The 26,619-nt window shown below is 34.1% G+C and overlaps 1 protein-coding gene and 1 long non-coding RNA gene across 3 annotated transcripts; both read left to right on the forward strand.

Annotated features, from left to right (window-relative positions):
• Positions 1-4,272: 4,272 nt before the first annotated feature.
• LOC140052143 (uncharacterized) lies at positions 4,273-7,128 on the forward strand. Of its 2 annotated transcripts, XR_011845587.1 has the most exons (5): positions 4,273-4,327; positions 5,077-5,142; positions 5,694-5,779; positions 6,346-6,426; positions 7,035-7,128. It is a non-coding gene; the product is annotated as an uncharacterized lncRNA (long non-coding RNA). The 2 variants fall into 2 exon arrangements; XR_011845586.1 differs by lacking the exon at positions 4,273-4,327 and having other exon boundaries at positions 4,949-5,142.
• Positions 7,129-13,706: 6,578 nt separating this feature from the next.
• LOC140052433 (uncharacterized) lies at positions 13,707-15,452 on the forward strand. The gene is made up of 3 exons (XM_072098044.1): positions 13,707-14,059; positions 14,423-14,693; positions 14,772-15,452. Exons 1-3 carry the CDS (start codon positions 13,707-13,709, stop codon positions 15,450-15,452), a joined length of 1,305 nt encoding a protein of 434 aa, XP_071954145.1.
• The last annotated feature ends 11,167 nt before the right edge of the window (positions 15,453-26,619 follow it).

Here is a 26,619-nt window from a genome sequence, read left to right on the forward strand (position 1 = left end):
GTGCTTAGAATAGCTTCAAATCGCATTTGGAGACGTTTTAGAACATTTTGTGTTTTTCGAAAAAACCTGTTAACATAAAAACACCAAAGTGCTTAGAATCACATTATAAACCGTTTTAGACCATTTTGAGCATTTCGATAACAATTTTCACACAAAAACATCAAAGAGCACAAAATAGCTTAATATCGTATTTCATTTTGAGCATTTAGACAAAACTTTTTCACACAAAACACCAAAGTGCTTAGAATAGCTTCAAATCGCATTTGGAGACGTTTTAGAACATTTTGTGTTTTTCGAAAAAACCTGTTAACATAAAAACACCAAAGTGCTTAGAATAGCTTCAAATCGCATTTGGAGACGATTTAGACCATTTTTGTGATTTTCGAAAAAACTTGTTAACATAAAAACACCAAAGTGCTTAGAATAGCTTCAAATCGCATTTGGAGACGTTTTAGACCATTTTGTGATTTTCGAAAAAAATTGTTAACATAAAAACACCAAAGTGCTTAGAATCACATTATAAACCGTTTTAGACCATTTTGAGCATTTCGATAACAATTTTCACACAAAAACATCAAAGAGCACAAAATAGCTTAATATCGTATTTAGAAATGTTTTAGACCATTTTCACAGCTGTTTCAAACATACGAATTAAGTCATGCGCCCTCAACGTTACAAGTCGTATCGCTGGAGTAACAATACATAAACAATTACTTACAAATCCACGTGTGCAGAGTGGAGTCAAACGTCATTTAAAGACATGTTTTAAACAGCCAATGAGAATGAGATAAAAAAATAAAGGGTCGCTAAAAATATGAATATTCATTAAAGAGTCCCTGGATGAAACAAGCATGTTGTCGTTTTCAGTCGGGCAGCAAAGTGGTTGACCTCGCGAATTTTTACCAAATCAAAATTTGAATTGCCGCCATCTTGGAATCGCGATAAAGCAAGTAGTGCGGAATTACAAAATGCAGCAAAAACATTTTCAATAACATTTAAATAGCATATTCATACAATTAAATTTATATTAATAAAATTCAACTAAGGAGTTTACGAAAGATAGGCTACTTTAGAAATACTGCCGAGATCGGTTCCCCCACACGGCGTAGGGTACCGCAGTGCTAAGGGGCCTAGGTAGGAAAAAATCTGATTTTACCTGTTAAACATGCTTGAACCAAGGCCATTTTAATATATATTATCCAGATTATATATCAAAACAAACTGATAAAAGGATTTGTTGATTTGCTTCTGATGAGAAAAGTGCCGGATTCATTTCGCTGACGGCGAATGAATACACGAATTTTCGCCATTTTCTAGCACTAGCCTTGGGTACCCAGACAGCTGATAACGATTATATTCGATTGTCCAGACGTCTCTGCTACTGGTGCTCAATACTACAGTATGTATTACCATGGACCTATAGGTCCATGGTATTACTGTACATATAGTACTGTATGTTTAGTTTTTGCTTTCTTTATGGAAAAATAAATATTTAATTTTTATTATTGCTTATTTTCCTTTAACTTTATCCAAGAAGAAGTACATATTATATATATGCATATTACAGTCAAGTTGCAACTGCCACGAATCCACTCCACTTTGGTTACTAACTAAATAATTAATAGTATAACATCATAACTAACAAACAAATTAACAAGTTAATAAATTAACCACCATTAAATAATTTTATTTACACAAAAGTATTTTACATACAGTATAACATGTAATATCTTGTTTACATCGAAGTAAAATATGCCTATCAAACTATCTTGCTCAGGCTAAAATATCAAGTTATATATGTCAATATTTGAGTTAAATCATCGCGATAATAAAAATGTTTATTTTTTTTTTATTTTTAAAGACATCTGTTACGTACATCAATTTACAAATATCAAAATAGGATTGTTTTTGCAGCACAAGATGAATCACAAGTCGGATAGTTTATTCTTAGAAACCTGAAAGAAAAAAAAACCAATAATGAGCTATTCATAGTTAAATAATTTTAATGTCAACTTTAGTCATCCTAAATTTTGTCGCCATGATCACTACTATACTGTATATATAAATATCATACTATGTACGACCATCCAAATTACCTAATCCTACCTACAGTCCTTCCTAGCCTAGGCTACATTATTGTCATTATATATTTACAAACCTCCAACATCCACAACATATTTTCTTTTCTTTGGCAAAGAATTTCCCGTAATATAGTCCTAAATTAATTAAATAAATTAAAAGGTCAAGGCCTAGGACTTTCTTTAAATATCCGACGATATATATCCATAATTCAGTGGATATAGATTCAACATTTTAAACATAATATGGCTTCACATTGATTATAATAAGTCGGCGATATGCCACTAAAAACTAGCCTGCGGCCCTCTCTCTATCCCTCTACAAATAACACTGGGTTTCTGTCAAATGGGCTAGGCCTAGCCTAGGCCTAGATAATACAACAAGTTGGGTACATTTTTTTACAACCAAATAATCTACAATTATATTGCAATATTTACCAAACTAGCACCAAATCTAAAATAATAAAGCTACTAATAACATATTTTGGTATATTAACTGGTTTAAAAACGGATTGCACATAGTGATTTTGAAGGATTGAAATTACTCAACCACACGGCCTGTACTAAACATACGAATCCAAGATGGAGTCTGCTTAGAATATATCCCCAGCTTTGAACGGATATTGAATCCGTCCCACAAGCTGAACCAAGCTTAGGCCCTGTTCAGACCCATGGCGTTAGACCGTTTTAGCGTACGACGCTAAAAGAATGTGTGTCTGAACAGTTGGGGATTAGCGTACAACGCGTCGTACAACGGTTGTAGCGTTGTAGTGGAAAACGGTTGATAGTACCGTTTTAGCGTACGACGCTACTGTAAGTCAACGTTGTATCCAATCAGAACGTTTCCTGTTATGACGCGATACAAGGTTTGACCTAGGCTGACATCTTGTATCGTCAATGTGTGAGATGGATTTCAATAACAAAAAGGCCAGAATAAATAAGGCCTAACTACACTACAAATACAACTGTTACAAAGGCTACAAACTACTATCAACTGATTACTATTATATTTTCTAACAAATGACATAAATACATGCACCTTGTATTTAAACATAGGGACTACGATCCCAACCGCTTTTAGGCCTAGCTAGGCCTAGAGCCATTCACGCATTTCATTCAAGCTAAAAACTAGCGTGGGACATCAAGTCACTCATTCCTACAAGGCAGACTAGACTGGACAAGTTTAATGCTGAAAACCCACTAACTCCTAAAAAATTCAGTAAACAAACAAGGGGGAGCTGTGTCCCTTTTATTAGCAAGTTAAGGGTTATTTTCAACCGACTGGACCAAAGAATATATATCTTTGACTGGACTGGATAGACTAATCACAATCATTTTTTTCTTCCTCATTATGAGGCCTGCTTTATTTTCGTAACACAAGACCCTGAGGAAAATGTTTTTTACTACAAAATAAAAACAATAGAAACAGAAATTTGGATTTACTATATTTTTCTTAAATAAATGCTGAGGTATGTTTTATTTACGGCAAATTTTGTCATAATTGTAGGGCTGAGATCTAGGCCTACATACAGTGGAAATAATGATGAAAACACATGGGTAAGAGCACATGAATATTCAACTAGAAACAACCTGAATGAAGTACTTCCGTTGTAACGATAATCGTACGCTATGGGTCTGAACACCTCGTTTTTTTCTCTGCGGTTTGTAACGTGACCTTGCTAGTAACGTTGTACGCTAAAACGGTCTAACGCCATGGGTCTGAACAGGGCCTTAAACTTTCAGAAAAGATAGATTAATAACCTAATAACCAACCACTAAGTTTTTATAAAGGTTCCGTGCTGATGAGAAAAGTGCCAGATTCCCTACGAAACCAAACAAATAAATCATGTAGCCTACCTCAACGAACACCTCCATCTGCACTTTTTTCTTCAATAAGCTCTGTCGTCATTTCCTGGGGTATTTATACCAAAATTTTGTGGCGGGAATAATCTTCCATATTAGGAGTAACAATTTCCAAATATAGAAAGATATAATTTAACCCGGATGGTGGAAATTGTAGCAGATTTGTAAGGGTATTCCCATGCAAAATGCTTGCCGCGAAGTGAAAAGCGAACCGGAAGTCACTATAACTTGGCGATGCTCAGTGACCTGCGCAGTTAAAAAACAGCGTTTTAACGGTTAAATGAGCACTTTGCTGCTCGACTGATTTTGTTTTTAACAAGGAATGTAACGCTGAAAATTAATGGAAGGGTGGACCATAAATTACAAGCATAGACCAATTTACGCACGTGATATCATGGTACTGCATGATAATTTAGTTATCTGTGAATGTTATAACAGAGTAATGGTCGAGAGGTGATGGTTGAATTTTTGAGCTATGGCCGTTTCAAATTGTGTCATTTTTAGGCTTAGGCTTGTGTCTACCTAGTTGCAACACTGCCTTTCATGTGACAGCTGACCCAAATGAGTTTGGAAATGTTACATTATTTTAATTATTTAGGCCTGGCTGGGTAAGGTAGGCATATACCAATATTATAGGCCCTATTTTTATTTTAATACTAGGCCTAGGCCCTTGCTAGACCTGTGTTCTCTAGCAGCCTACTACAGAGAAGCAGCTTTCCGGCTTAGTTAGCCTGGACTTGCTTGTTGAGTAGGCTAGCCTACTAGCCTAATAGGTATTAGTAGGCTACCTAATTAAAATTAGGCCCAGGATCTACGCCTAGGCCTATATATTTTTAATATTATTTAATCATTATAATTAATTTTAGTTTATTAAATTTACAGTATTCATTACAAAAACTGTAAATTTAATATTATGAGGATTATATATACCCTATGTATTGATGTATGCAATAGGGAATATTATAGGCCTACCCTGTATGTAATAATTACAATATAAAAAATGACAAGCATCATATTAACATTCGGTTTTGCTCATCACTGCATATTCAAATTAGTATGCAATCATATTAAATTTAATAAGTTAAGTTAATTTTATAAAATTGTTATAATAATTATTAATGTTATACTATTGTAGATACATATATAGAGCAGTAACCTGAAGTGGCTAAGCAGATTTGGACCATACCTACCATCTATATAGGTAAGATTATTTTGCTGTTGAAGAAGTAGCAAATATTAAATTGTGTACCATGCTATTAATTTGTAATATTAACAATCAAGCACTACCACTGGCTGGGTAGGCTAGGCCTATATTATAGGCCCTATTTTTATTTTAATATACTAGCTAGACCTGTGCTCTCTAACACTAGTAGCCTACAGAGAAGCAGCTTTCCAGCTTATTTAGCCTAGCCTAGAGCAATAGGCTAGGTATAAGTAGACTACCTAATTAGGTCTAGGCTCTACGCCTATATATTATTTAATTATTATTATTTTTAGTTTTAATATATTTACAGTATTTTACTTAAATAATGTTTATTATGAGAATACCTGGTTATATATACCCTATACAATGACATAAGGCATATATGCCTACCCTGTATGTAATAATTACAATTACAGTATTATAAATAATGAATTTAAACATTCGTTTTTGCTTATCACTGCATATTCAAATTAGTATGTATGCAACCATATTAAATTTAATAAGCTAATTTTAATTAATTCTTATAGTAATGTTTTACTATTTTTTAGGTACATAGCGGCAACCCGAAGTGGAAAAATCATTTTAAACAGATTTGGACCAATACCTATACCTATACCTACCATCTATATTATAGGTAAGTTTATTTTACTGTTCAAGAACTAGTAAATTTTAAATTGTGTTTACCATGCTATTAATTTTCAATATTAACAACCAATCACTACCACTGGCTGGGTAGGCTAGGCCTATATTATAGGCCCTATTTTTATTTTAGTATACTAGCTAGACCTGTGCTCTCTTGCACTAGCAGCCTACAGAGAAGCAGCTTTCCAGCTTATTTAGCCTAGCCTAGAGCAATAGGCTAGGTATTAGTAGGCTACCTAATTAGGCCTAGAGGCTCTATTCCTATATATTATTATTTAATTATTATTAATTTTTATTTTTAATATATTTACAGTATTTATTACAAATAATGTTTATTATGAGGATACCTAGTTATATATACCCTATGCAATGACATAAGGCATATATGCCTACCCTGTATGTAATAATTACAATTATTATAAATAATGAATTTTAACATTTGTTTTTGCTCATCACTGCATATTCAAATTAGTATGTATGCAACCATAGTAAATTTAATAAGTTAATTTTAATTAATTCTTATTATAATGTTATATTATTACTATTACTATTTTTTAGGTACATATATAGCGGCAACCCAAAATGGCTAAAACATTTTAAACAGATTTGGACCAATACCTATACCTACCATCTATATAGGTAAGTTTATTTTACTGTTCAAGAACTAGTAAATTTTAAATTGTGTTTACCATGCTATGAATTTGTAACTTTAACAATCAATCACTAACACATGTACAGTACAGCAGTATTACTATCAATCAATAGTAATTAGTTAGTAATTGAAATATAGACATACTATAGTATTACTTTTACTATTATTCATTATCATTAGGCATTGTTAAAAGGAAATCAATACAATGCAATATTCCTTTAACATTTAAAAATGTACAATATTTTATGATCATTAATGTTAATGAATCATTCTTTGTTGGCTTTCTTGCATTTGTTGGGTTTTATTATTTCATTTTGTATCATTGGAGATGTGAAAGTCAGATGAGTCTAAGTTTGACTTTAATCCACACTGCTGTTTGTGACGGTTGAGTTTGGCATGTATTAGCTCCCCGCCTTGCTCAGAGACCACATTCCATTCTCTCATGAATGCAATAGCATGGTGCTCAAGCATATGTAGCTTAGGCTGTATTACACCTGGTGCAATATGCCTGTATTCTGCTAAAAATACTTGTATGATATTTTTTATGTAATTAAAAAATACTTAATTTACACATTAATACATTTTATAATTTCAGAAATTTTGTGATGAAAAAGTCAATCTGTGGTGACTGTAGAATGGACCCGAGATCTGACTATCTTAGACATTTAAATAATAGAAAGTTCTGACAATTTTTTTGAATAAAAATATACAATGTATGATGTAATCTTAATTGAAAATTGGCGCTTTTTAAACTATGTATATAAATTAGGATGAGAAAACAGTTATTTGATTATGAGGTATGTTCATTTAATTAAATTTGTTAGTATAAACTTTCAAAAAGAGTGAAGATATAAAGAAGAAAAGCAGATTATGGAGCAGCTGTACCAGACAAAAAACTGTTCCCTTAAACACCAGTGTGTTCTTTCACTTGTGAATGTAGTTTTGGCCCAGGTCATAGTTGTTGTTGAAGTGTAGCATGCCAAGCAATTTGGTCCATGCCCTGTTAATTTAAATGTTAGCGTGGTAGTATACAGTATCCATTGAAAATTCGCGAATGGCAGGTTGTATAAATGTATATAGGTTGTAATTTTACATTTGTTAGATTTAGTGCAAATTTGTGATGGTTTTCATATTTTTTAAATTGTATTTTTTATCCTTTTCTTTAAATTTTGTTCCACAACAGAAGCAAGTAGAACGTAAAGCCTTTTCGTGAAACTGTGTTGCCTACAAAAAAGAAAAGAAATTTTAATTTTACCAACCTTTAATTTTATATTATATTTATCATACAGTAGTTTGAGTATTTTTGTATAGGCTTTAATTTTAAGGGCCTAGCTAGGCCTGGTAGTTAGTAGTTTTACTAAATTTTTACATTTATGATGAATTATATTCAGTTGAAATAAATACAATGATAATAATTAAGCGTATTATTTAATCTATTGTAAATTAAAATGATGTATAGCATGATTACATTACTTATATGTACCAACTAGGCCTAGCTACAACCTAGGCCTAGTTGCATAGAGCCTAGCCAGCGGTTATCAGCCGCATTCATCGACCTCTCGCCAAATACGCTGTTTCGCATTTAACAAAACAGTCGAGTTTTTAAATGAAAATGTCTTGAGATTTTCACCGTCACCTCCTAACAATTCAATGTCTCATTTAAGCATATATAATCAAACTTTTACCTAGATTTTCCAAGTATTTATGAAAATTACGAATAAAAACAAAAAGTGTACAATTTGACAAGCATTTTTTCAAACTTTCCATTGTTTACATTTGCTAGGCCGATCGATGTTAATTTTTAAAACTTCCGGGTGTAAATAATTTCGTAAACTTGGTGTTATGCTTAATTACTTACTATTTCTAAAAAATCGGTAATTAAAAATCTTATTTTCTAACAAATAGTATAAAAATGGTTTTATAATATTTATGACGAAATTGATTAAATTAATTTAAAGTGTAGTTATAAAAGTTGCAAATGTCGCGAAAGTTGAACGAGATTCAACCACTCGCGCGGCGTCACGCTCAGGCACATATCACCGTCTGACAATATTGAGGGCGCTTGACTTTTTCTATTTATTTTACATTGGTTGAAACAGCTGTGTTTTGAGCATTTAGACAAACCTTTTTCACACAAAACACCAAAGTGCTTAGAATAGCTTCAAATCGCATTTGGAGACGTTTTAGACCATTTGGTGATTTTCGAAAAAACTTGTTAACATAAAAACACCAAAGTGCTTAGAATAGCTTCAAATCGTATTTGGAGACGTTTTAGACCATTTTGAGATTTTCGAAAAAACTTGGTTACACAAAAACATCAAAGTGCTTAAAATCACATTATAAACCGTTTTAGACCATTTTGAGCATTTCGATAACACTTTTCACACAAAAACATCAAAGAGCACAAAATAGCTTAATATCGTATTTAAAAACGTTTTAGACCATTTTGAGCATTTCGACAAAACTTTTTCACACAAAACACCAAAGTGCTTAGAATAGCTTCAAATCGCATTTGGAGACGTTTTAGACCAATTTGTGCATTTCGATGAAACTTGGTTTTACACAAAAACATCAAAGTGCTTAAAATCACATTATAAACCGTTTTAGACCATTTTGAGCATTTCGATAACACTTTTCACAGAAAAACATCAAAGAGCACAAAATAGCTCAATATCGTATATAAAAACGTTTTAGAACTTTTTCACACAAAACACCAACGTGCTTAGAATAGCTTCAAATCGCATTTGGAGACGTTTTAGACCATTTTGTGATTTTTGAAAAAACTTGTTAACATAAAAACACCAAAGTGCTTAGAATAGCTTCAAATCGCATTTGGAGACGTTTTAGACCATTTTGTGATTTTCGAAAAAACTTGTTAACATAAAAACACCAAAGTGCTTAGAATAGCTTCAAATCGCATTTGGAGACGTTTTAGACAATTTTGTGATTTTCGAAAAAACTTGTTAACATAAAAATACCAAAGTGTTTAGAATAGCTTAAAATCGCATTTGGAGACGTTTTAGACCATTTTGTGATTTTCGAAAAAACTTGTTAACATAAAAACACCAAAGTGCTTAGAATAGCTTCAAATCGCATTTGGAGACGTTTTATACCATTTTGTGATTTCCGAAAAAAACTTGTTAACATAAAAACACCAAAGTGCTTCGAATAGCTTCAAATCGCATTTGGAGACGTTTTAGACCATTTTGTGATTTTCGAAAAAACTTGTTAACATAAAAACACCAAAGTGCTTAGAATAGCTTCAAATCGCATTTGGAGAGGTTTTAGACCATTTTGTGCATTTCGATGAAACTTGGTTACACAAAAACATCAAAGTGCTTAAAATCACATTATAAATCGTTTTAGACCATTTTGAGCATTTCGACAAAACTTTTTCACACAAAACACCAATGTGCTTAGAATAGCTTCAAATCGCATTTGGAGACGTTTTAGACCATTTTGTGATTTTCGAAAAAACTTGTTAACATAAAAACACCAAAGTGCTTAGAATAGCTTCAAATCGTATTTGGAGACGTTTTAGACCATTTTGAGATTTTCGAAAAAACTTGGTTACACAAAAACATCAAAGTGCTTAAAATCACATTATAAACCGTTTTAGACCATTTTGAGCATTTCGATAACACTTTTCACACAAAATACCAAAGTGCTTAGAATAGCTTCAAATCGCATTTGAAGACGTTTTAGACCATTTTGTGATTTTCCAAAAAACTTTTTAACATAAAAACATCAAAGTGTACACAATAGCTTCAAGTCGCATTTGCAGACGTTTTAGACCAATTTGTGATTTTCGAAAAAACTTATTAACATAAAAATACCAAAGTGTTTAGAATAGCTTAAAATCGCATTTGGAGACGTTTTAGACCATTTTGTGATTTTCGAAAAAACTTGTTAACATAAAAACACCAAAGTTCTTAGAATAGCTTCAAATCGCATTTGGAGACGTTTTAGACCATTTTGTGCATTTTGATGAAACTTGGTAACACAAAAACATCAAATTGCTTAAAATCACATTATAAATCGTTTTAGACCATTTTGAGCATTTCGACAAAACTTTTTCACACAAAACACCAAAGTGCTCAGAATAGCTTCAAATCGCATTTGGAGACGTTTTAGACCATTTTGTGATTTTCGAAAAAAACTTGTTAACATAAAAACACCAAAGTGCTTAGAATAGCTTCAAATCGCATTTGGAGACGTTTTAGACCATTTTGTGATTTTCGAAAAAACTTGTTAACATAAAAACACCAAAGTGCTTAGAATAGCTTCAAATCGCATTTGGAGACGTTTTAGACCATTTTGTGATTTTCGAAAAAAATTGTTAACATAAAAACACCAAAGTGCTTAGAATCACATTATAAACCGTTTTAGACCATTTTGAGCATTTCGATAACACTTTTCACACAAAATACCAAAGTGCTTAGAATAGCTTCAAATCGCATTTGAAGACGTTTTAGACCATTTTGTGATTTTCGAAAAAACTTTTTAACATAAAAACATCAAAGTGTACAGAATAGCTTCAAGTCGCATTTGCAGACGTTTTAGACAATTTTGTGATTTTCGAAAAAACTTGTTAACATAAAAATACCAAAGTGTTTAGAATAGCTTAAAATCGCATTTGGAGACGTTTTAGACCATTTTGTGATTTTTGAAAAAACTTGTTAACATAAAAACACCAAAGTGCTTAGAATAGCTTCAAATCGCATTTAGAGACGTTTTAGACCATTTTGTGATTTTCGAAAAAAATTGTTAACATAAAAACACCAAAGTTCTTAGAATCACATTATAAACCGTTTTAGATCATTTTGAGCATTTCGATAACAATTTTCACACAAAAACATCAAAGAGCACAAAATAGGTTAATATCGTATTTAAAAATGTTTTAGACCATTTTGAGCATTTAGACAAAACTTTTTCACACAAAACACCAAAGTGCTTAGGATAGCTTGAAATCACATTTGGAGACGTTTTAGACCATTTTGTGATTTTCGAAAAAACTTGTTAACATAAAAACAACGAAGTGCTTAGAATAGCTTCAAGTCGCATTTGGAGACGTTTTAGACCATTTTATGATTTTCGAAAAAACGTGTTTAACATAAAAACACCAAAGTGCTTAGAATAGCTTCAAATCGTATTTGGAGACGTTTTAGACCATTTTGAGATTTTCGAAAAAACTTGGTTACACAAAAACATCAAAGTGCTTAAAATCACATTATAAACCGTTTTAGACCATTTTGAGCATCTCGATAACACTTTTCACACAAAAACATCAAAGAGCACAAAATAGCTTAATATCGTATTTAAAAACGTTTTAGACCATTTTGAGCATTTCGACAAAACTTTTTCACATAAAACACCAAAGTGCTTAGAATAGCTTCAAATCGCATTTGGAGACGTTTTAGACCAATTTGTGCATTTCGATGAAACTTGGTTACACAAAAACATCAAAGTGCTTAAAATCACATTATAAACCGTTTTAGACCATTTTGAGCATTTCGATAACACTTTTCACACAAAAACATCAAAGAGCACAAAATAGCTTAATATCGTATTTAAAAACGTTTTAGACCATTTTGAGCATTTAGACAAAACTTTTTAAAAACAAAACACCAAAGTGCTTAGAATAGCTTCAAATCGCATTTGGAGACGTTTTAGACCATTTTGTGATTTTCAAAAAAACTTGTTTACATAAAAACACCAAAGTTCTTAGAATAGCTTCAAATCGCATTTGGAGACGTTTTAGACCATTTTGTGATTTTCGAAAAAACTTGTTAACATAAAAACACCAAAGTGCTTAGAATAGCTTCAAATCGCATTTGGAGACGTTTTAGACCATTTTGTGATTTTCGAAAAAACTTGTTAACATAAAAACACCAAAGTGCTTAGAATAGCTTCAAATCGCATTTGGAGACGTTTTAGACCAATTTGTGATTTTCGCAAAAACTTATCAACATAAAAACACCAAAGGGTTTAGAATAGCTTCAAATCGCATTTGGAGACGTTTTAGACCATTTTGTGATTTTCGAAAAAACTTGTTAACATAAAAACACCAAAGTGCTTAGAATAGCTTCAAATCGCATTTGGAGACGTTTTAGACCATTTTGTGATTTTCGAAAAAAATTGTTAACATAAAAACACCAAAGTGCTTAGAATCACATTATAAACCGTTTTAGACCATTTTGAGCATTTCGATAACACTTTTCACACAAAAACATCAAAGAGCACAAAATAGCTTAATATCGTATTTAAAAATGTTTTAGACCATTTTGAGCATTTAGACAAAACTTTTTCACACAAAACACCAAAGTGCTTAGAATAGCTTCAAATCGCATTTGGAGACGTTTTAGACCATTTTGTGATTTTCGAAAAAACTTGTTAACATAAACACACCAAAGTGCTTAGAATAGCTTCTAATCGCATTTGGAGACATTTTAGACCAATTTGTGATTTTCGAAAAAACTTGTCAACATAAAAACACCAAAGTGTTTAGAATAGCTTCAAATCGCATTTGGAGACGTTTTAGACCAATTTGTGATTTTCGAAAAAACTTATCAACATAAAAACACCAAAGGGTTTAGAATAGCTTCAAATCGCATTTGGAGACGTTTTAGACCATTTTGTGATTTTCGAAAAAACTTGTTAACATAAAAACACCAAAGTGCTTAGAATAGCTTCAAATCGCATTTAGAGACGTTTTAGACCATTTTGTGATTTTCGAAAAAAATTGTTAACATAAAAACACCAAAGTTCTTAGAATCACATTATAAACCGTTTTAGACCATTTTGAGCATTTCGATAACAATTTTCACACAAAAACATCAAAGAGCACAAAATAGCTTAAAGCAGATTTGGGAAACTAAATTATAGTTTATACACAATACCTTCTGGAGTAACCCGGACTCCACTACAAGGACATTGAATATCAATAGATAATTATACCTACACTATAGTGACCTCAACAAGTGACAGTTGATGGATGGGTTTGGTACTGCCTCCTTTAAGTCTACTTTTTAAGGGTATGTTCAGACCTACGGAGTTATGCTTTCGTATCACAACCAAGGTCATATTTTAATGAGCGTCGTAAGAGCAAAGTGTTCAGATTCATTGCAACGAAGTTGCGGTACAAACGGATATGATGTCACTCGCTAGCGATTAACCAAACTAACGCATGCGCACGGCCGCTATGTGTGACCTTTTTGTTATTGCATGCTTTTTCCGATGCATGCAGCACGCTGTAATTTTTTCAACAATGTTGCCATTACATTTATTTGCTATTTTACTTCAATTAATCGACGATGATAGTATTAACCAATTTGCAGCTGATATGGACAAAGAATGTGTAATTGTTTGTATGTTTTTGATAAACTTTATTCGAGCAAAACGACGACGTCAGCTTCGTCGCGAAAAATTGAGGAGAAGGCTTCTCTGGCTAATGCTAGATGAACAAGCCGGTTTAGAGTCCATCTTTTCGTCCCATTTTCAAGTGGAAAGTGAACCGATTTATCGTAGATGGTGGGTAAAGCCTGGCGTTAGAAGTACGTTCTGGTGGGAAAATCATGTAATGACTAACTGGGATGAAGAGGAATGGTTAACAAATTTCAGGTATGTCCCTGTATTAATAAAACAGTGTAAATATATTGTTATTATATTGTTGACCTTTCTAGTGCTAGGCCTTATCTATCTAGCTAGGCCTCTAGGCTAGATAGCGGTAGTAGGCCTACCGCCATCTCTATCCTATCTGAATGCTAAAAAGCAGAGAATCCCGACAATACATATAGACAGGCGTAGTTTCTGTTACTATTTATTATGCTTTATTATTATTATGTAATGTTGTCTATACTGTAGTATATAGGCCTATATAATTGATGCGGGTTATTTTAAATAATGTAGTACTAAGTATAATATACTAATACAGTACCGACTACAGTAATACTAATAGGCATACCAATATTTATTTTTTTTCAGAATGAACAAGGCTGCATTCAATTACATTGTAGAAGAGTTAAGACCACACATCACCTACAGAGATAGTAGATTGAGATCAGCTTTCTCTGTAGAAATTCGGCTAGCCCTAACATTGTACCGCTTATCAACTGGGGTTTCTTTTCGGTGCGTTTCCAATCAGTTTGGTGTCGCGAGGTCCACTTCGTGTGAGATTTTTCATGAAGTATGTCGGCAAATTGAAAGGGTGTTGATGCCAAAGTTTGTACGTGTTCCGGAAGGACAAGAGTTACTGGTAAGTATATAAAATAATTGGTGATGTTACAATTTTGGTTTATACAGTATAAAATAAATTAATTATGTTTTTTTACAGGACATGGTTGAAAAATTCAGGATGAAGCAAGGATTCCCGCAGGTCGCTGGGGCTATTGATGGCACACACATCAAAATAACTGCACCAACTGAAAATGCCCAAGACTACTTTAATCATAAATGGTCATATTCAGTGCTGCTACAAGGGCTAGTGGATGCAGATGGCAAATTTATGAACACTTTTTTTGGCTTGCCAGGAAGCGTACACGATGCTCGTATGTTCAACCTTTCCACATTAAGCAATAAGTTAGCGGACAACACACTTTTCAACCCAAATCCATCTTTAAATATTGAGGGAACTGCTGTGCCACTGTTAATAATCGGAGACCCTGCATACCCATTATTACCAAATTTAATTCGCCCTTTTATTGGTAGGGGTAATCTAAATAGAGAAAAAAGGATTTTTAACTTCAAACATTCTTCCACTAGAATGACAGTTGAAAAAGCTTTCGGAAGACTCAAAGGAAGGTGGCATTTACTGTTAAAGGAAAACGAACACGAAGTTAGAAATTTACGGTCTGTGGTACAGGCATGCTGTACCTTGCATAATATTTGTGAAGCTTCAAATGTTCCTTATATGAATTATCTCAACGAAGGGGTAAATTTAGAGGACGAGGGGGAACAGATATGCAGACATAACCGTACACAATCTGGGGAAGAAATTAGGAAATTAATGCTATAGTTTCTTTCTTGAAGGATTAAAACTAAATGTGTTAATCGCAGTCCTGAAAAATAACTTTTGAACATTCAAGTTCATCTGTGCTAAAAAATGTTTATTATAACTCTGATTAAAACAATCAACATGCATGCAGTTTATAAACAAAACACTTCTAAAATCTAAAAAATATATATGTAAAAACAGTAAAAATACATAAATGTTCATAAATTAGTCTACATTATTTTGGCAAGGTTAAATAAGTTTTATATATATATATATATATATTGCATTATTTTATAAGTAGTAAATATGTGTATAATAATCAACATGCATGCAGTCTATTAACAAAACACTTCTTAAATCTAAAAATACAAAAATGTTACTAATATTGTCCACCTAAACATGGCAAGGTTAAATCTAAAAATACAAAAATGTTACTAATATTGTCCACCTAAACATGGCAAGGTTAAATATGTTTTATATATGTAGCACTCTTTATATAAATGACACAGACTGTTGTTATATTTTCTCAATGGTACTTTATTTACACTATATACAGGTACACAGAGAGTGATTAAGTTGTAGCTATCGGTTCAAGTTATTTCCAACTTGTGTTAATCTACAAGAAGTGTTAATTACAGAACATACATGACTATTTAAGGAGTAGCCCAGTGAGGTGACTTATCAGTTCAGTGACCCTCCTTGTCCCCTCCCAAGAGCTGGTATATCCATTAAGATCACACCCAAGTAATCATTAGTAAGTTATTACCAATTCCATAGAATAAGGCAATTAATTATTAGGAGTTGACACCTTAGTGGTTACAGCCCAGGTCTATAGTCTACATTAGTTAAGTATGGAAAACCACATGAATTCCAGGAGAGTGAGTGACCTGCTACATCCACCCTGGCTTTCTGAACATCGCCCTCGATGTTACATAAAAAACATAAATCTTAAGCTAAAACAGTATAAAATATTAAAACAACTTACAAACTACAAAATTAACACAAAAATCAAATGAAAAGTACAAGCAAACTTAAGTAAGAAAAAAACATACCTTTCCACTGCCGTATGTTCAAGCATATAAACATTAACGGAATAAGCAACACCAATATATAAGATAAAACAAACTAGAAAAATACATGTTTGTAGAGCCGTATTCATGTCGCAGGACAACCCACTAACAGCGGCATATTGGCAAAATCAAAAGAAAGAACAAAAAAAAATTTAGCATACAAAATATAACAGGAACGAACATCTCATTCCAGAAACAAGTGCCACACTAAACCACTGACAATACAGCGTGTTCAAGGCACGTACGTATTACCCGTACATAAACATCAAAACAATCATGTTTCAAACAAATTTAAAGCAAAATACTGTATATCAGAAAATCAATCTTAAATTATTAAAAGAGATCAAAGCAAAATAAATCAAACGTAAATAATCTAATGTTATTTATAATACGAAATGTTTTGAGGGGCCGCTATAACATAACCTCAAGTGATAAAAGAAAAATTAAGTATAATGTAATCATGCATAAATAACAAAAATTAGCTTCAACATTAAAAATCTATGAATCAGTAAGATGAGCTTGTTTACTCTTCCAAGATTCAAAAATTTGACGACCCTTCTTAATTTTCCAACTACGTGACTTAATAATGTGTTGGTTTACATCGATAGGGTCTTCAATAGGCAGAAACATACAAGGGGTGAGGAGATTCCTATGAAGGGTACGCTTATGAGTATCATTCTCAATTGTATACACAGGTAGAGTGGGGTGTTTATTAACAATAACATATGGCTTCTCTTCCCATTGGTCAGCGAGTTTCTGTTTACCAACTATAGCTTTCTTTTGAACAAGTACCCTGTCACCCATTTTAAGTACTGAATTGGTAGCTCGTTTATCATAATTATGTTTTTGCCTAGCCTTGGCTTCACTAGCTGAATTTTGGGATGTGACATAAGCATGATTCAGTTGTTCAAGTAACTTAATTACATAATCGTCATATTGTTCCCCATCCGTCGGACCATTATTATTTACTATACCAAATAGTATATCAACAGGTAATCTCGCGTGTCGTCCAAACATAAGATAAAAAGGGGCATAACCAGTGGTTTCGTGTTTTGTGCAATTATACGCATGAGCCATGGGACCTACATAATCCTTCCAGTTTAGTTTCTTCTCTGCTGGTAAAGAGCCTAACATGCTTAACAATGTACGATTCCAACGTTCTGTAGTACCATTACCCATGGGGTGATAAGGGGTTGTACGTGATTTTTCAATGCCTGTTAATTTACAAATTTGTTTAATAATGGCACTTTCAAAATTACGGCCTTGGTCGGAATGGAGGCGTTTAGGAAACCCATAATGTAAAAAGAAATTATTAATTAAAACTTTTGCTACAGTAGTTGCTGTTTGATCCTTTGTAGGGTATGCCTGAGCATATTTAGTAAAATGGTCTGTTACAACTAGAACATTTTCAAAACCACCTGCTGAACGTTCAAGTTTAAGGAAATCAATACATACCAACTCCATTGGTTCGGATGTGAAAATTGGTACTAAAGGAGCTTTAGTTTTACTTTGAGGCGTCTTACGTAAACAACAACGTTTACAACTTATACAATGTTGTTTAATATCATCAGCCATTTTAGGCCAGTAAAACCTACTACGTATCATATCTAGAGTCCTTTCATAACCTAAATGTCCAAGTTCATCATGTAATTTTGTCAAAACAGTTGATTTATGATCAGCCGGAAGTACAAGTTGAAAACGCGGAAAATTGTCAACAAAAGTTTTACGATAAAGTACATTGTCCTTCCATTCTAAACGATCCCATTGGCGAAGTAAAGTAAGCACAGTTTGTGATCATTGATGCGTTCAGTATGAGTCGGACGAGATCCGCGATTAAGATATACAATGACAGGACCAATAGTTGGATCATTACATTGCATATGAACAATTTCTGTAGGGGTGTAGAAGGAAACTGCATCACACCCTCCCTGCACATTAATGACGTCATCGCTGTTGCGACTTGAAGAATTAGCTGTGCTTCTTGTCAATACGTTACACTGTACAGACTTTTTCGGAGGATGAGTAAATAAACAAGAACTATGGTATCCGGACAAAACGGCTGAAACATCATTTGGGCATAAAACAGTTGAATTAGAAAAGTCATATTGTCGCGATAATGCATCAGCGGCAGCATTGCTTTTACCGGGGCGATAATGAATAGAAAAATCAAATTGGCTAAGGTCGGCTACCCAGCGTTGGCCAATAGCATCCAATTTGGCTGAGCTTAACACATACACTAAAGGATTATTGTCTGTAAAAACCTTAAAATTTTTCCCCAGTAAGTAGTCGCGAAATTTTGATGTGACCGCCCACTTTAAAGCCAAAAATTCTAGCTTATGTGCAGGATAGCGAGTTTCTGATGGTCTAAGTCCTCGGCTAGCGTAAGCAAGGACGTGTTGTATCCCGTCATGTATTTGAGACAACACTGCTCCCAACCCTGTTCCCGATGCATCCGTTTCCAGGATAAATGGTTGCGAATAATCTGGATAAGCAAGTATCGGAGCAGTAGTTAAACGGGTCTTTAATAATGTGAATGCTTGGTCACAATCAGAAGTCCAATTAAATACAGTAAGCAATTTACGGGCATAACTACGTTTATGTTTCTTTGTGTTACAATCCCCTGATGTGAGTGAATATAAGGGTGCTGCTAATGAAGACAAATTTGAAATAAAACGACGATAGTAACCACAAAATCCCAAGAAACGTTGAACCTCCTTGCGATTCGTAGGTTTAGGCCAAGTCGAAACTTTAGATATTTTTTCTGGGTCGGTTGATATACCCTCTGCAGACACAATGTGTCCCAAATAGTTAACTTTAGGTTTTAAAAATGAACACTTACTAGGTTTTACTTTCAATCCATGCAGACGAAGACGCTGGAATACCATTTCCAGTCGCTGAAGATGTTGTTCAAAAGTATTCGAAAAAACAATAATATCATCCAAATAAATCAGTAATGAAGAAAAATTTTGATCACCAAAACATGACATCATCAATCGCTGAAAAGTTGCTGGTGCATTTTGCAATCCAAAAGGCATTCTGTTAAATTGAAAAAGTCCCATTGGCGTTGTAAAGGCAGTCTTTTGCTTATCGGCATCGGCTACCTCAACTTGCCAATAGCCACTTGTTAAGTCTAAAGTTGAAAAATATTTTGAAGAACCCAAAGCGTCCAGTGCTTCATCAATTCTAGGAATGGGGAAAGCATCCCTAATTGTTTTGGAATTTAATTTTCGAAAGTCAACGAAAAGTCTCAACGAACCATCCTTTTTATACACAATAACCATAGGTAAAGCATATGGACTGTCGCTAGATGTAATAACATTCGCGTCTAACATTTTGTTGATTTCATCACGAACCGCAGAGTATTGGGCTGGGGGTATGCGTCGAAATGGTAATCGGAAGGGTTGATTGTCAATTAATGGAATATGGTGCTTAACGGATTTAGTATGTCCAAAGTCTTTATCGGAAGTTGAAAAAACATCGGCATACTGTTCCAAAAGGTTTTTAAGTGCAGAATGTTGTTCATTTGACGTATCAGAATTTGTTAAATCAATATTCGGTGCTTGGCTTATAACTTGCTGACTACATAAATTATCAACACAGGCAATCTGTGTTAAATTTGCAATTGGTGTATTTTGTTTAATAAAAATAGGGGAATCAGAAACATTTAAAATTCGAACAGTTACCTTATTTCCTTCCAAAATATGTGAAATAGAGCGTCCAATTAATAGTCCATCAGGAGTACCAGAGCACATTGGCTCAACTAAAACTGTCCCACAGGAATTGCTAAACCACTGCACAGAACATCCTACATTACTTTGTTCCCCTGGTCGTAAACGTGTAGTTTTCCGATATCTGTAGACAGCCTTTCCTAACAACGATGAATTTTCTTTTTGCGTATGATTAAAATTAGAATGTAAGCGAAGAATATTAGTGCCAATAAGAATGGGTACATTTTGTCGAAAGTCAGTTGAAGGTACTATAAAAACAGGAACAGAACAATATTTCTCACCGCTCAATTCAATATCCACAGTTGCGGTTCCCAGATGAGGCATTGATTCTCCGCTTGCAGTTAAAATTTCCAAAGAAGATGGTTGAATTTGTACTTTGTAATCTGTGTGTCCAAAAATAGATTTCAAAGTATCGACAGTCATAGTTGTGATTTGAGAGCCACTATCAAGTAAAGACAGTCTCTCAGCTCCATTGATCTTTACCACCATGGTATTCGTTGGACCTACCAATGGTGGTATTCGCTTTACGCTGCCTACTGTTGCGGCAGCGGTCCCTCGTTTTTTGGAATCTGGGGGCAAAACCTCTTTATATGTCCTGGTTGATTACAGCCATAGCACAACCGTACCTCATGCCGGTTATCTTTTCTGATGTTTGTCAGGGCAGAAATTTGGTTTTGTAGTGTTGAAATTGACTGCTGCATTTCTGCAAACTCAGATGACGGTTGGCGAACATTTTGCACTTGGTTCGAGCCACTATCATGGTACTTTCTTTCTCAAATACCCGAACCTCACCAATTAGATGACGGAATGTCGTTAACATAGGTCTCATCGGCGCAATTCTATTGCGAAGTTAAATGTTGACTATGCCTCGCAAAAACTGGTTTATTAAAATTCGGTCCCTGTCTGGCATTGGACCTCTGCCCATGATGGTTTCGGCTCGCCTCAATTTGGAATCCAATTCAATTGCGAATATGGATCCGCCTTCATTAGGTCCTTGGAACCGAGCATAGAAATTAGCGAGTGGGTCCCCACTGCAAATATCACCAAACTGCTGTTTTAATTCGGCAAATGCTGTCTGGGGATTTTGCCATTCGACTGGGATGTTCAAAACCAATTTTCTTGCTGAGCCCCCTAAGTTCCTTACAATTGTTGCAAATTGTAATGTCACTGGCATGGTACTAGCTGATAGTAAATACTCCATATCTCGAACCCAGTCCTCTATTATTATACCCCCTGTTGTTCCTGTGAATATTGGAACACTTTTCAGTTGATGCACTGGGTTGTATGGCATATACCCAGCACCCACATTATTCCGCTGAATTGGAGTATATACATTTGAAATATTATTATGACGTTCGCTTACCCTTCGTGGTGTTGAATGTGATGGAGTCCTTTCAAAATGTGATGAAGAAGAAGTATCGTTGACCATGTCTACAATTGTGTAATCCATTCTATCGCTATTTTCCGTATAATGAATTAAAGAAATAAACTTGTCCGTACAATTAAAGAAACAAAATTAAAAATCTGCTGTGTCAATGTCTCGGTAGAACCTCCAATTTGTAGCACTCTTTATATAAACGACACAGACTGTTGTTATATTCTCTCAATGGTACTTTATTTACACTATATACAGGTACACAGAGAGTGATTAAGTTGTAGCTATCGGTTCAAGTTATTTCCAACTTGTGTTAATCTACAAGAAGTGTTAATTACAGAACATACATGACTATTTAAGGAGTAGCCCAGTGAGGTGACTTATCAGTTCAGTGACCCTCCTTGTCCCCTCCCAAGAGCTGGTATATCCATTATGATCACACCCAAGTCATCATTAGTAAGTTATTACCAATTCCATAGAATAAGGCAATTAATTATTAGGAGTTGACACCTTAGTGGTTACAGCCCAGGTCTATAGTCTACATTAGTTAAGTATGGAAAACCACATGAATTCCAGGAGAGTGAGTGACCTGCTACATATATATTGCATTAAATTAAAAGGCTTGAAAGATTTGAAGATAACAATTTATAGTCGTATGAAAATGATTGCAATTGTATGCATAGCACCATAAAGAAGATATAATAAAATGTTTCACAAAAAAGTAATGTTTAATAATTTCCAAAATGTTGGTTATATTGGCTATATGTGGGTGGTTGGTTACTTGGTGCATATGTGGCTGGATTACTTGCCAGTAACCTTTCCATGAAAATGCCTCTGGTCCTTCTATCTTCGCTCGCATCCACCCGTCTTTGTTCGATCCCCCTTTCGAGCACGGCCGTTAAGGCCTTCATGGCCTGCTGCTCCTCAGCTCGATCTTGCCGGTCTTCTTGGCGTGACCTCTCAAAAAGGGATGACATCCGTTTCCAGTTTGCGTCTGAGGTCTCCTTCATCTTTTTACTAAGAGCGTCCACGGTTCTGTCCCTTTTTGAACTTCCTGACAATCGCCTTTTTTTTCCTAAGATAACAAAAAATGTTTAAATTATGCAAAACAATCTTGAGTTTTTTTCATCATTTGTTTATAAAACACAAGCAAGACAGATTTTAAAACAAGTATACAGTACCTGGTTTGGCACGGTTTCCAGTATCCGCTGAATCACTTAGGTGTGGATCATCTCTTTTCTCACCTTGTTCATCAGCATCTCTATCTATTTCTAGAAACGTAATCAAAATTGTTATAATGTCACAGAATATTATCACAATTTATTATTACTTGTTTTTCTTGCACTCACCATCATTATTCTGAGACAGAGAACCTTCGTCGGGAAATACATCGTCTTCTGCATACCAATCATGTAAGCCTAAGCAAAGCAATAAAAATATAAGTTTTGCGTTGTGCTTTAAAAGTGCATTTTTAAGTACATCCATGCCAATGAACCTGGCTTTACTTACCATAAATCATTCCACGTGAAGTTTCTGATGTGCTTTCATCATCTGGAGCCTCTGATTCTATGATTAACAATAAGAAAATATTAAGATTGTTCTATTCAAACTAATGAGCAAACTATTCTATAAAGTTATTGTACATGAAACATTTAGCACTGGAAAACCTACCATCAAGCATAGAAGAAACATCACTTGCTGGTGTTGTAGGTCGCTGTGTAATTCTTCTTCGTGGAAGAAGTACATGACCATTTCTATCTGTAAGATATACAAAATACTGTACTGTAAATTGTTGTGTTATCGGTTGTGAAGATTTTTATTGACAGAATAAAAAGCAGTTTTACATACCGACACATACTTGATGTTCATCATTACCAACAACAGGTCTTGTATTATTAATTGAAGCACGAGATGTACTTGGCGTATTTTCAAAATCTACATATGAACATGAAACAATGTTCCGATTAATTATGATAAATTAATAAAAAATAATACAGTAAAATTCAGCAGGCCTAGGTAGGGTAGCCTAGTGCTTTGTGTCTAGAGTAGTAAAAAGTTATTATTAGTTGTAATAATATAATATAGGCCTAGTGTTCTATTATTAATAGTAGGACTAGGCTAGTAGTAGCGTATGAGAAATATATAATACCCCGAAAAATGTATAAATAAAACATAGACCTACCTTCGTTGTTATTAACAGTAGTAGTATTTTGTTTAGGTGTTACAGGCCTAGATCGAACACTTGGGCTCGGCATTACCGATTGGTTGCCAGGCATGCCAACCAGCCCCTCACTGACCGTGAATGAATCTCCGATCGTTTTGGGGTTAGGGTTGATATTTGGTCTATGACCTAAAATATCATTAATGGCAAAAAATGTTCGAAACCCGTACTTGCACTGGCTCCAGATTTATTCACTCGATCTTTCGCCGCTTTATACAACGACCGCAACCCCTTCAATTTTGTTTGGATATGGAATCCTTCTTTACGAGGATGGCCCATCTCTGCTAACTTGTCCGCCATCTCGTTGAACACAGACATCTTGTTGCCGGTGCTTGTACGCCAGTTTTTTACTTCTAACCGATCTCTGAACTCAGGGCTTCCCCACAATGCAATAAGGTCTTTTACCTCGGGTTCTCGCCAATGCGCACGCTTCGATGACATTTTAAAATAGATTTAATAATAATACTGTAAAGTGTATTTAAAAGATTTGATTTTTTCGCGCGTTCACCGATCACAACAAATGGATCAGCTTGGCTATACGATGAGGAGCACATGGTACGTTGTGACGTGGCGAATATTGTAATTTGATTGGCTAGATATCTAACCTAGGTCATATTCATCGATGCGTGACTTTCGTATTGTAAGCGACGTCCACTAAACTCATACCTTGAGCTTTCGTAGCGTACGAAATATCAGTGTCGTACGAGGTGACTTCCACTAATCTTTTCCTGGTTCAGACCTATGGACTTGTACGCCGCGTACAATACGAAAGCATAACTCCGTAGGTCTGAACAGGCCCTAAGGAGAATTGGTATTTTACACAAGGTTACCGTACTAATAAATTAAACTTAAAAGACTAGGCGACATATTTATAAAAACAGGTGTCCCTATCAAATAGATCAGATTCACTATACATAGTATAACAAACTGGACATGTATCATTGATGTTACAGCAACTCGCTAGCATCAGTCAGATTTTATTTTCCCACCCAACCATCCCCATCATCATCCCATCTTACTATTATGGTGCTACTTAGCTAGTCGTTCAATTGGGCTGGTATAATTCTTGACAAATTATCTCGCCCCCAATAAAATATTATATTCCACGTACTCGGTACTAATAATTTACCGACACTCAGTGAAATTCACCTGTGTCCTACTCAGGTCTCATAAAATATCCGTAACACAACGAACTAGTATGACAAGAGTAGCCCCCGAAATAGCCAAATAACAATTAAGAATTAAATTATTTAAGGTGTGTAGATCACAGTAGTAGCATAAATATATAATAATAAATAAGCAATAATTACTAAGGTATTTTGTTATTGAGAGTAAGGTACCACGGCAGTGGCTGGTATTAAATATATAATAAATGTTAACCGATGTATTACTGTACTTATATGGTGTTGTGTATAAATATCGTATTTAAAAACGTTTTAGACCATTTTGAGCATTTCGACAAAACTTTTTCACACAAAACACCAAAGTGCTTAGAATAGCTTCAAATCGCATTTGGAGACGTTTTAGACCAATTTGTGCATTTCGATGAAACTTGGTTACACAAAAACATCAAAGTGCTTAAAATCACATAATAAACCGTTTCAGACCATTTTGAGCATTTCGATAACACTTTTCACACAAAAACATCAAAGAGCACAAAATAGCTTAATATCGTATTTAAAAACGTTTTAGACCATTTTGAGCATTTAGACAAAACTTTTTCAAACAAAACACCAAAGTGCTTAGAATAGCTTCAAATCGCATTTGGAGACGTTTTAGACCATTTTGTGATTTTCGAAAAAACTTGTTAACATAAAAACACCAAAGTTCTTAGAATAGCTTCAAATCGCATTTGGAGACGTTTTAGACCATTTTGTGATTTTCGAAAAAACTTGTTAACATAAAAACACCAAAGTGCTTAGAATAGCGTCAAATCGTATTTGGAGGCGTTTTAGACCATTTTGTGATTTTCGAAAAAACTTGTTAACATAAAAACACCAAAGTGCTTAGAATAGCTTCAAATCGCATTTGGAGACGTTTTAGACCATTTTGTGGTTTTCGAAAAAACTTGTTAACATAACAACACCAAAGTGCTTAGAATAGCTTAAAATCGCATTTGGAGACGTTTTAGACCATTTTGTGATTTTCAAAAAAACTTGTTAACATAAAAACACCAAAGTGCTTAGAATAGCTTCAAATCGCATTTGGAGACGTTTTAGACCATTTTGTGCCTTTCGATGAAACTTGGTTACACAAAAACATCAAAGTGCTTAAAATCACATTATAAACCGTTTTAGACCATTTTGAGCCTTTCGATAACACTGTTCACACAAAAACATCAAAGAGCACAAAATAGCTTAATATCGTATTTAAAAACGTTTTAGACCATTTTGAGCATTTCGACAAAACTTTTTCACACAAAACACCGAAGTGCTTAGAATAGCTTCAAATCGCATTTGGAGACGTTTTAGACCAATTTGTGCATTTCGATGAAACTTGTTAACATAAAAACACCAAAGTGCTTAGAATAGCTTCAAATCGAGTTTGGAGACGTTTTAGACCATTTTGTGATTTTCGAAAAAAATTGTTAACATAAAAACACCAAAGTGCTTAGAATCACATAATAAAACCGTTTTAGACCATTTCGAGCATTTCGATAACACTTTTCACACAAAAACATCAAAGAGCACAAAATAGCTTAATATCGTATTTAAAAATGTTTTAGACTATTTTGAGCATTTAGACAAAACTTTTTCACACAAAACACCACAGTGCTCTAGAATAGCTTCAAATC

This window comes from Antedon mediterranea, chromosome 6, assembly GCF_964355755.1.
Source record: "Antedon mediterranea chromosome 6, ecAntMedi1.1, whole genome shotgun sequence".
NCBI lineage: Eukaryota > Metazoa > Echinodermata > Crinoidea > Comatulida > Antedonidae > Antedon > Antedon mediterranea.